This window comes from Gossypium hirsutum, chromosome A11 (assembly GCF_007990345.1).
Source record: "Gossypium hirsutum isolate 1008001.06 chromosome A11, Gossypium_hirsutum_v2.1, whole genome shotgun sequence".
NCBI lineage: Eukaryota > Viridiplantae > Streptophyta > Magnoliopsida > Malvales > Malvaceae > Gossypium > Gossypium hirsutum.
This window is the reverse complement of record NC_053434.1, coordinates 121,628,660-121,641,497: the sequence shown is the minus strand read 5'-3', so window position 1 is coordinate 121,641,497 and position 12,838 is coordinate 121,628,660. Positions and strand designations below refer to the sequence as shown.

The following is a 12,838-nucleotide window of genomic DNA, read 5'->3' as shown; positions in this document are numbered from 1 at the left end:
GTTGAGTTTTGAAACAGGGGAAACTTTAACTAATAAACTGTACTAATTGGCCAAGTCAAAAATTCTAGAAAAAAAATTAGTAGATAGATATATGAGTCTAGTTTCAGGAAAAATTTACGGATCTTAATTTTGAGTTTTGAAACTCGAGAAATGAATTTTTAAGCAACCATGACGCAGAAAAATAGTTTATTCCAAAAATTAAAATAAGTGGTTTAGAGTTGTTTAAAAGGTAAGATAAGTTTAGTAACACCTCAAGCTTGACTCCGGTGACGGTTTCGGGCGTGGGGGTGTTACAGTGATTTATTTTTTTAAGCTTTCTATTTTCGAAAATAAAAATTTGGTGGATTATAAAAGAATGGTAAATTTTTTTTAATAATAACGCAATTAATACGATTTAAATTTATGTCACATTTGAGACGATAAATAATCCGATCATCAAGTTAATATAAGATATTTAAAAAAAATTGTATTTTAAGCACCGTCTTTAGATTTATTTTTATTTTAGTCATATGTCAATAATTCAATATTATTTTAAACTTATTTTAGTCATCTAATTTTAGTAATTTTTCATTTTAATCACTTGTTCATCTTTTCAATTTCATTTATTTTTTAAAAATTAATTTTAATTTTTTTAGTAAAATGGAAAAACCAGTAAAATTTTTATTTTTATAAATGGAAAAAGCATTTTACCTTTCCATTTTTTATTTTTTATTTTTTCCCGTTAGAAGTTAAACTAATATTATTTTTGCATTATTATTGGAAAAAACTTGTAAAAATCTGAGTTTTTCCTTCGTTTTTTAGAATTGACATTTAAATTATTTATACATTTTAAAAATAGAGTCCAATCTAGGGTTTAGTCAGTGAGTGCCATATCAATCATTTGAATTAAAAGGTATAATCCTTATTATGAAACAAATCTTTAAAAAATTTCCCTTGCTCTTGTTCGCTGCAAAAATATAAGGCAATCCAATTGTGAGCAGGGGCATTGTGGTGCAATAATTTTTTTTTTAAACAAAGAAGGGACATCTTTATCAAGACAGCAACGTTTTATAAATGGGAATAAAAAATTAATTAAAAAATATAATATCTAGATTTTAAAAAGAAAACATCAAAAGAAAAATATAGATTTTAGTCGCACTCGAGCTTTTCGCGCCTAAAAACTAGAATACCAAGAAACTGAACAACTCTTAAATTCACCTCTGCCCACATTCGTTGCTAGTTGTAGACAGTGGCAGAAGCAATCAACAGAAAGCAAGCCAATGGTAAACACTCTGATCGGTGAGATCCATTCCAATCCTCCATCTCCCACCACCATTGCCCTTAGGCCTAATCCATCCACCACGTTATCTCTGTGGACACTTTTCGTCGTTCGTCTTCTACAAGAATATAACGCTCAAGCCCACTTTGTTGACAATCATATTGTTAAAGAAAAGATCCATGTACATCCCGCCGCTGTTTGAGTTGCCCCTCGTGCAAACCGACATTTTCACATTGATACATATAGAACTCTCTTGGTACCCCACATCTCCCATGTCAAATGAATAATGAGGGACTTGACTCCAGCAAGATCATCAACTTTCCCTCACCCAATTTCCTCCCCCTCGCTCGAACTAATATGCCACTCGTCAACTTCCCCACCCTCTATAGATAGTGTCACGAGAACCGCCATCATAACCACTCAACAAGTCACCGAACCACGACTTTTAACTTTTTTTCTCTTAGTCACTTGGAAAACCAAAAAAAAAACTAATCAAAAACCCAAAGTAAACATAATCATGCCAAAAAAACAGACAAAACCGTATTAAATTTTTTTAGTGGAAAAACGTTTCTTCCATGGACGAAAAATTCATGAAAGCCTAAAACATAAACGGAAACAAGAAGTTATTTACAAGGCCTCTGTTTTTCAATGTTTAGAACTTCCAAAAGGGAAGTTACGCTCGCCTATGGCACAATGATTTCTAAACACCGCGTTAATTGTTTGTGGCTTACAATGCTTTTATCAAATTTTGGATAAATTCATAATTAGTCACCCAAATTTATTAAGTATTCGTTTTAGTCATTAAAATTTTTAAAAAAAGAAAATTTAGGCATTGTCATTATGAACTGTTTTCATTTTGATCATCCGTCATTAATTCAATGTTACTCTACACTCATTTTCATCACCCAACTTTAATATTTTTTATTTTAATCACCCATTTTATCTTTCTAACTCTCTTCTAGTTTTTTTTAGTAAAATCAGAAAATAGGAAAATACCTATAAAAACTTAGGTCTTTACATGAAAAACCAATTTATCTTTTCAATTTAATTAATTTTATTTCATTTTAAAATCAATTTTATTTTCCTATTTATTATTGTGAAAAACATGTGATAACCTAGGTTTTTCCTATTTTATTTGAATTAAAAAATTAATCCATCTCAAGAAACTATGCTTTATAAAATTTCTCTTGTTCGCTGCAAAAATACAAGGCAATCCAATTGTTTATATTGGGGCCCCTGTCTGGCACATTTACTTCTAAACAGCCCCTTAATTTTTTGTGTCCCACATTGCTTTTAATAAATTTTTTTGTGTCCCACATTGCTTTTAATAAATTTTGAGTAGTGAATTTTAATAAGTTTCCATTTTAGTTATCAAAATTTTTTAAAAAATATATTTTAGGTACTATGGTTATGAATTATTTTCATTTGGTTATTCACTGTCCAATTTATTGTATACTCATTATTTTTTACTTTTGTCATGTTAATGGAAGAGTAACTAAAATATTTAATGTCGAAAAGTTTAGTGATAAAAAGAATTGAATGACTAAAATAAAATGAACTGAATAATTGGATGACTTCTTGTAGTTTACCCTAAAAACATTTTATCTACCAGTGTACTCTGATAAACCATAAAAGTAACATGTTTTAATCCCATTCTTGATGTATTTTTGGATGATTTTTTTATTTAATTTAGTGAATTTGATGCTCCTAATCCTTTAATTTCATGTTTCTATATTTAGGTGAGCATAAGGGAACAAAATGAGTGGAAAATAGGCCAAAAAGGGACAAAACGGGTTGATTTAAGGATCCACACGGCCAAGACCATTACCGCACGGGCTGAGCACACGCCCGTGTGAGCCACACGGGCTAACCACAGGCCCATGTGGCAGCCTGTGCCGATATTGCTCCCTATTTCCCAAATACGCGAAAAAAGCCAATTTTTAGGGTTCTGAGCATTCTAAAGTCTATAAATGCACACTAGAAGAAGACTTAAAAGGGGGAGACAGAGCTGAACGAAGAAAAGACTCGAAGAACGCTAACGGATTCAACTCAGAAGCATGATCTCCTTTCGAAACTGAAGATCTCCATTCAATTTCTCTCGAAGTTTTTGGGTTTCTTTATATTTTGTTGTTTTCCTAATTTTGAGATGTTTTCCCCAAAAAGCATGAATTAAATTCCCTAGATACCTAGGGAGGATGAAACCTCAGACGGATCTTATTATTTGATTTTTCTGAATTACTTGATAAATATTTGTTATTGATCTCAATTATGTGTTCTTTTTCATGTTTTAATGTTTTTAGGATATTAATTCATGATTGATGTGCTTATTCAATGGAGCAAAAGTTCCTGTTTAAGAGTAGATCTGGCATAATTGAGTGGAGTTGCATTCAATCCTAGAAATAGGACGACATAAATCTACCGAATTAGACTCAAATCTAATAGGGGAATCCATAGATCGAGTTAATGCGACAATAGGGTTTTAATTAGAAAGAGATTTCAATTAATCTAACCTAAAGAAATATTAACATAAGTTAAGGATTTCTACGGATCAAGACAAGTGAATAAATCGTTTAATTCAGATTTAGAATAATAAGTAAAGTCTAGGTGGATTTTTTCTTGGGTATTGTCTTTCTCATCGGTTTTCTTCAAATATTTTCCTACTTTATTCTCTGTCTCGTCTTAATAATTAGGTTAGTTAAGATTGTATTAAAATAAATCCATTCGATTTATTCGGCTAGATAATAAAAAGATAGTAACTACTAGTACTTTTAGTCCTCGTGGATACGATATTCTCGACTTACCATAGCTATACTATCATTCGATAGGTGTGCTTGCCTTTGTCGTATTTTAGTTAGTTCGTGACGTCATCATACTTTGCTAATTTTTTTCAATCCCAAGGGCCAAACACAAGATTTTTTTTAATAGGAATATGTCAAATAAAAAAGTTATTTAAAAGATGAAGTTAATTTTTAGTGAAGGATTCACTTACATTAGTATAAAACTAAAGTGATTTTACACATTTCTGTAATATTTTATACGATTAATATTTTAAGAATTCAACATCTTATTTCATGCTTTATTATCATGCATGTCAAGTTTAACGTAAATTAAAAATATTTAACTATTTATTTATGTAAAAACTTTTAACTGTTAAAAATATATTAATATACATTATATTTTAGATTGACATAATAGAGATATTGAATCAATTCAAAAATCTACATTCATGATAAGTATAAATATCTTGATAAATTCAATGGTTGAGTTGTTAAAATATTATCAATATAAAAAATTACAAATAAGTGTAAAATCACTTTTATTTTATATCGGTGTAAGTAAATTTTTTCTTAATTTTTAATTTTTTTTTTAGAATATTAGAACTCTTTAGAACTTCATTATTGACACATGACAAGACGTGTTCAGTCAATGTCACGAGTTTTGATTGTAAGAGTTGGTTTATACAAAAAAGGAAAAAAATAAAATTTATGGTATGGTGTTTTGTGGTACAATTATTAGAGGGATTCAAATTGAAGGCAATTCAATTATTTGTTGTTCTGGTGTTTCGTGGTACAATTATTTGTGGGACTCAAATTTAAGGCAATTCAAATTATCACATTAATCTTAATCTTAGTTGATAACAGCTGTATACCTTGTATTACATTTTAGTCCTGAGTAATTTATTTCTTGAGCAAAACAGTATAATAATATATGTAGTGAACCCGATTATTGCAATTGCTCAGGATACCCTTTTTTAGTTTAGCTTCTAATTAGCTTCTAGAATCTATTTCTTAGTTCAAGGTCCCTCTTTATTAACTGGAATCAAAGAATTAGTAGATCTGTTCCGCCCAAAATGGGAATGGGCTGGGGTTATGAACTTATAATCTATAATCTGATGATCGAGTCGATTCCATAATTATAAGTTCATTCCATACCGGACCAGACCGGAATAGGGCTATATACATTCTCATTATGAGAAGGGGTCATTCGAGCGTATCTAAATAGATACTATGTTTACATATGGATCCCTACGTCGTTACATTCCATTTAAGATTAGGAATGGGCGTAATCGGGCCTTCTTTTTACATATCTCTCGTTATTTGGGACCCTATTCACCTCTTTTCTTTTTTCTTCTATTGAATCGAGAAATAAATAGGTTTGATTGTCCATCTTTTTAATATAATCTATATATATTTAATATAATCTTAATATAGACATCCTCCGGATACTTCAAATCGAAGCAATTGGATGTCCGACTCGGGCCTATATGACATGACCGGTCAATAGAAATACTCCAACACTCCACCTTTGTCAAATATTCCATACATCACACTAGATAGATATCATATTCATGGAATACGATTCACTTTCAAGATACATTGGTCGTGAAATGGTAGACACACGAGACTCAAAATCTCGTGATAAAGAGCGTGGAGGTTCGAGTCCTCTTCAAGGCATAATATTGAGAATGCTCATTGAATTGGAATAAGTTCGACAGCGGATCACGATTCAATTTTATTCTTATTTTTTTATTAGAAGTAAATTAAAATTTTTTGAAACTAATAATAAAAAAGGGACTTACTAACAAATTAAACAGAACCAATTAAACCCTTTTAAAATTTTAAAATTATTTAAAGAATCATAAATAAGTTATAAAATTTTTATTAAAAAATAACAATACCAACTCGATAAAATAATAGAAGTGAATTTTTTAAAATCTTATAACTATTAGATTTTAATAGTTCATTCAAGTATTAAATCTTTAACGGCGATTGATTGTATATGTCAAATCATGTTTATATTTTTATTTATGGTTACCTAATTTTTAGATCATTTTCATTTTGATCACCTCATCTATTTTGGGATGATTTGACAAAAAATACAAATTCAAATGTTAAAAGAGGTGAAAAATTAAATAAAGAGTTAAAATGATAATTTTTATAAAATTGAATGAGTGAATTGTGGTAGTTAAAATGACTATTTTATTCCCCTTTTAAAGTATCACACAAATTCATAGTCATACATCATGATCTTTTTTGTGATTTTAAATTTATTTAGCCCTTTAATTTAAAAAAAATTATTTAAGTTTTTTATTTATATTATATATATTTTAATATTTAAATTTATGTTTTTATCAAATATTTTTAAAATAAATAGAGTATGTAATATTTATTAATTTTATTGACATAGCATCTACATATATATCATGAAAAAAATTAATAAATTTTTAAAAAAATATTTTTTTTTGAAAATTTAAAAATTATCAATTTTTTTAAAAAGTGAAAAATTTATAAAATTTATTTAATATTAAAAATTATAATAATATTCTATAATTTTTAAAATTTTGAAAAATTTTAATTAATTGTTGACGCAAGTATTATAAAAAAATGCTAGTTTAAAAGTTAAAATAAATAAATAAAATAGATAAATGACTCAACAATTTTATTTTATAAAATTAAAAAAATCAAATAAATTATTATGTAAATATAATTTTATTTTCCTAACTATACTTAAATAATTCAAAAATATGGAGCAAATATAGGCTCATAATTTGGTGCCACATATTTTTGAGCACCAATAATAGTTGCTTAGTTGCTAGGAAGGACAAACAATAATATCAACAACTACGGGAACACCAAGTTTAAGAATTTATTGATTAGACACTTATTTTTCTTAAAATTATATTAAGTTGGAATCATTCACGTATTAAAAAAATAATTATTGTAATTTTACGTTGATAATTAATTGCTTGAATGCAACTTATAATGGTATTTTAAAGCTTCGAAAAAGTCACTCGGACAAATATAAATTAGTTGTGAAACTCACTGAAAACCTTTTACCTACATTTATAGACGTGGATTCTTATATTGCATGTTATTTTTCTTCTCTATGCATGTTAGAGAAGACACTAGGAAAATGATATATCTAAGATTTGAAAATTTATGATCACTTCAACAATGTTGTTAAATGTATCAAAGTAGGTTTTGGATAAATTGATTGTTACATCTTTTGCTTCTTTCTTTCTCCTCCTAATTTCATGCTCTGTTCTTCAATCTTTTTAAAAGCCAAAGCCCCCAATCAATCGACGACTCCTTTTAATTTCTTTTGAAAAACAAAAAAGTAAAAGACAGAAAGAAGGTGACAGCAGCACTTAAATTTAGAACAAACATACGAAAAGAAATTGTTTATAAACATAAATATTAAGTTATTAATTAGTGTCATGTGTAACTTGTTCACTTGTCCCGAGCCAAATTCATCGATCGATCTGTGGTCAAATATTTGCAGTTTTCTCATCGTCGTTATATAAACCTCAGTTATTTACATATCCCTCCACTGCCTATCCAGAGCCCACATCTGTTTTCTCCTCTCTCTTCCTTTCTTAGCTACCTCTTTTTCCCAATACTTCACTTGTTCTCATGTGTAACTTAGTTGATTTCTTGTGATACAATATCTCATCTGTTGAAAAGTCAAATTAAAAAGGGCGTTGAAAAGTTAAAAATGGGAGATGCAAGTGGCACCGAAAGAAAAAAAAACGTGGTAGGCAATTTGTTTAAAGTTAAATGGGATAATTACAATTTTGGTCCCTAATTTTTTAGGTCATTTGCAAACTATTAAATTACTATAAAAGAGATATTCTGACTAAGTAAAGATTTGGTATTTAAAAGATCCTTGTGATCCACCTCTCTTCCCTGAGAATTGAATTTTGTGTGATTTTTTAGTACAATAATTTACACGCTTCTGACCCTATTGGAACAACATCATCATCTTCTACCCCGCATTAGCTTGGAGTTTCTAACAACAGTTTCGTTGTTTCCTTATTACCTGAATCTGCTCCCCCTCTGTTATTCCTTCCCTTTCGCTTTTTGCTTTAGAAGACCCCCCTTTCTCAAAAAAAAGGGAAATTATTACGGGCGCTGCTGGCAACATTGTTACCGGAGTTGTGAGATACGTATTCCGAAAAATTAGACGTAATTTCAGCTATAGAAGACTGTTTTCGGATTTCGAGAAGAAAGTCGAGATGTTGAAAGACGAAAGAGACAGAGTGCTGCTAGATGTTGATGCTGCTCGAAAGAACGACGAGAATATATACTCCGAAGTCAACACTTGGTTGGCGAAAGCCTACACAATGATCGGTTCAGAGTTGAAGGAAGTGAAGGGTCTTGAAGACGAAGCAAAGAACAAGTGCTTCATCGGCTTGTGCCCTGATTTCAATGCTCGCTATCAGCTTAGCAAAAAAGCAGAAGAAGGTGCCGGTGCCGTTGATGAACTCCTCCAGCAAGGCAGGTTTGTCAAAGTATCATATCGGGATGTCCCGCAGCCCGTAGTGGATGTGCCTCCCAAAGATTTTGATGACTTCAATTCAAGAAAAGTGGTGTTTAACGATATCATGGAGGCGGTGAAAGATCCTAATCTCAACATTATAGGGGTCTATGGAATGCCCGGTGTCGGCAAGACCACGCTTGTCGAAGAAGTTATTAGACAAGTCAAAGCAGATAAGTTATTCGACTCGGTGGTTATGGCTGCTGTGACTCAAACTCCTGACGTCCGGAAAATTCAAGATCAAATTGCAGATATGTCGGGGTTGAAATTTGAGGAGCAAAGTACGAGTGGAAGAGCAAATCGGTTGTGCCAAAGGTTGAAGAAAGAGAAGAAGATTCTTGTTGTTTTAGATGACATTTGGGCAAAATTAGACCTGATGGAAGTAGGGATTTCTTTGGGAGACGAGAATCAGAGATGCACCATACTGCTGACATCCAGAGATCATAATGTTTTGAAGAAGGACATGGATGCTAAACAGGTTTTTCTAATCGGAGTTTTAGAACATGAAGAAGCTTGGGAGTTCTTCAAGAAGATTGCAGGGGACGGTGTTGAAAGTTCTGACTTGTTACCTATAGCAACTGAGGTAGCTAAAAAATGTGGTGGTCTACCAATCGCCATAAGAACACTTGCAACGTCTTTGAGAAATGAACCTCCATATGTATGGGAGGATGCTTTGCGACAACTAAGCAAGCCATCGTCGAGCAACTTCAAAGGAGTACCAGGAACTGTATATTCAACTATACAATGGAGTTACGATCGTTTACAAAGCGAGGACCATAAACAGACTTTGTTACTTTGCAGTCTTTTGGGTCATAATCTTCATCTTGAGGCTTTGCTTATGTGTGCAATGGGGTTAGGGTTATTTCCTGGTATCAGCACAATTGAAGAAACACGAAACAGACTGTTGACAGTGGTGAGTCATCTCAAAGCTTCTTGTTTGTTACTTGACAGTTATAACAATCTACGCGTTGATATGCACGATCTTATTTGCGATGTAGCCATGTCAATTGCTGCCAACCACGTGTTTGTCTTAAGATGTGAAGATGTTTTGAATTATTGGCCAGATGATGAAACGATGAAAGAGTGTGACAAAATATCTTTGTTGTTTCCTAGTATCAACAAGCTTCCTGATCAGTTAAAATGCCCCAAACTTACACTTTTCAATATGTATAGCAAGGATCCTTTGATGAATATACCAGCAAACTTTTTTAAGGAAATGAAAAATCTCAAAGCGCTATCTTTGTTTGACATGAATTTACTGTCCTTGCCTTCATCAATTTCCTTGCTACCAAACCTTCGAACATTATGCTTCTATGGTTGTGTGTTGGGAGACATTACCCTTATCGGAGAGCTCAAGAATCTGGAAATTCTTAGCTTTGATAGTTCTGATATTGAAATGCTACCGGAGGAAATAGGACAACTGACTAAGCTAAAGTGGTTAGATTTAACTAGTTGTTCCAACCTCAAAAGAATCCCACCTGGTGTTTTTTGCAAATTGTCTAGATTAGAAGAACTGTATGTGGCTCACTGTTTTGTTGGATGGGGAGCAGAGGGAAACTCCAGTCAGGAAAGCAACTGTAGTGTTGCTGAGTTAAATGCTTTGTCATGTTTAACTACTTTAGAAATTCATTTGCCTAATGCCAAGGTTATTCCCAAAGGCTTCTCCTTTGAAAAGTTGCAAAGATACATTATTTTCATCAGCGAATCATCAGACTGGGATTGGGATTGGGTTTGGGTTCGTGGATACTCCAAAACCCTAAAGCTTAGCCTACAGACAAGAATTAGGTCTCTTAATAATGGAGTCAAAGTTTTATTGAAGAAAGCTGAAAATTTATATATAGATGAAGCGAAAGGTGTGGAGTTTTTGCTACATGAATCAGAAGTTGGGGATTATTTTCAACAGTTGAAGAATCTGCATATCCAGATGTTGTTCCAATAGGGTCGGAAGCGTGTAAATTATTGTACTAAAAAATCACACAAAGTTCAATTCCCAGGGAAGAGAGGTGGATCACAAGGATCTCTTAAATACCAAGTCTTTCCTTAGTCAGAATATTCCTTCTAACGTAATTTAATAGCACAATTAAATACTACTATTATACCCTCAAATATTGAAAGAAAAATAGGACAAAAAGAACATAAAAGTTTTAACGAGGTTCGGTAAATTATACCTACGTCCTCGGGCACTAACACCAGATGATAACTTTACTATCTCCAAAATATTACAAACAAATAGAATTCCTTAAGAATTCTCAAATGGGAGAAGAGAGAAAACTAAGAGGGAAAGATTGGTTAGGATGGTGTAAATGAGAAATGGTTAGGCCTATTTATAGTTGAGGTTCAGGGACTAACTTGCAAATGGCCCAAAAAATTAGGGACCAAAATTGCAATTATCCCATTCAACTTTAAACAACTTGCCTACCATTTTTTTCTTTCGGTGCCACTTGCACCTCCCATTTTTTTGACTTTTCAACACCCCTTTTAATTTGTCTTTTCAACAATCTCCACCTTGAAGATTTGATTAGGATAATCACATCTTCACATACTTCCTTCAACTTCCCAAATTCGATAAAGCTATCTTTTGTAGTGCCTCCAAATGCGCTCTCGAGCGCCATACACCTAATGGTGCTCAAATTCTCAGGATGTTAATCAAGTTCAAACAATGATTAAACTTGATTGTTGTTACCACCTTGGTCATCATATCTGCGGGATTATCTGCTATCGGAATCTTCTGAAGTAGAATTTTTCCTTTTTCAAAGACTTCCTGCACAAAGTGATATCTTACGTCGATATGCTTGGTTCTTGAATGATAGACTTGATTTTTCGCTAAATGAATAGCGCTCTGACTGTCACAATATAAACTTATGTGACTTTGAACAACTCCTAAGTCTTTCAACAATCCATTAAGCCAAATAGCCTCCTTAACAGCTTCTGTAACTGCCATATATTCTGCATCTGTAGTAGACACAGCTACTGTAGACTGTAAGGTAGACTTCCAACTCACTGGGGCTTTCGCAAGAGTAAACAGATACCCCGTAGTTGAACGACGTTTATCTAAATCACCAGCAAAGTCAGAATCAACATATCCAACTATAAACTGACCAAGTGCTTCATCCTGTTCAAAAATTAAACCATCATCTACGGTTTTTCAAAGATACCGTAGAATCCATTTCACAGCTTGCCAATGTCCTTTTCTAGGATCATGCATATACCTGCTCACAACTCCAACAGCTTGTGAAATGTCAGGCCTCGTACACACCATCGCATACATCAAACTCCCAACTGCATTAGCATATGGGACTTTTGCCATATATTCTCTTTCTTCTTCAATTTTCGGAGATAATTGAGCACTAAGTTTCAAATGAGAAGCAAGTGGGGTACTTACATGTTTTGTGTTTTCATTTACACCAAAACATTGTAATACCTTTTTCAGATATTGCTTCTGATTCAAACAAAGCTTGCCTCTCTGTCTATCTCTACTTATCTCCATGCCGAGAATCTTCTTGGCCTCACCTAGATCTTTCATCTCGAACTCTTGATTCAACTGAGCCTTCAGCTTATCTATCTCTTTTTGGCTCTTCGAAGCGATTAACATATCATCAACATACAAGAGTAGATAAATGAAAGATCCGTCATGCAGCTTCTGCAAATACACACAATTGTCATATTTGCTTCTTGTGTACTTCTGCCTTATCATAAAGCTATCAAATCGCTTGTACCACTGCCTCGGGGATTGCTTCAATCCATATAGCGATTTGTTTAGCTTACAAACCCAATTTCTACCACCAGCATCTGTGTATCCTTCGGGATGAGTCATATAGATCTCCTCTTCTAACTCACCATGCAAGAAAGCCGTCTTAACATCAAGTTGAGCTAGTTCCAAATTCAACTGTGCTACCAAGGCCAACAAAATTCTAATGGAGGAATGCTTCACAACAGGGGAAAATACATCATTGTAGTCAATTCCCTCCTTCTGAGAGTAGCCTTTAGCTACCAATCTTGCCTTGTAGCGAATATCCTTCTTGCTAGGAGATCCATCTTTCTTTGCGAATACCCACTTGCATCCGATTGCCCTTTTACCTTTCGGTAATTGCGCCAATTCCCAAGTATTGTTCTTCAGGAGAGACTGCATTTCTTCATCCATGGCGCTTTTCCATTTATCACTTTCTAAGCTTTGCATTGCTTCTTGATAAGTGATAGGAATATCATCAACAACGGGAAGGGCGTAGGCCACCATATCAGTAAATCGAGCAGGTTTACGAATTT

At 32.8% G+C, this 12,838-nt stretch overlaps 1 protein-coding gene across 1 annotated transcript; it reads left to right on the top strand.

Annotated features, from left to right (window-relative positions):
• Positions 1-8,273: 8,273 nt before the first annotated feature.
• Positions 8,274-10,514, top strand: LOC107940508 (probable disease resistance protein At4g27220). The gene has a single exon (XM_016873941.2). It carries the CDS (start codon positions 8,274-8,276, stop codon positions 10,512-10,514), a length of 2,241 nt encoding a protein of 746 aa, XP_016729430.2.
• Positions 10,515-12,838: the final 2,324 nt, after the last annotated feature.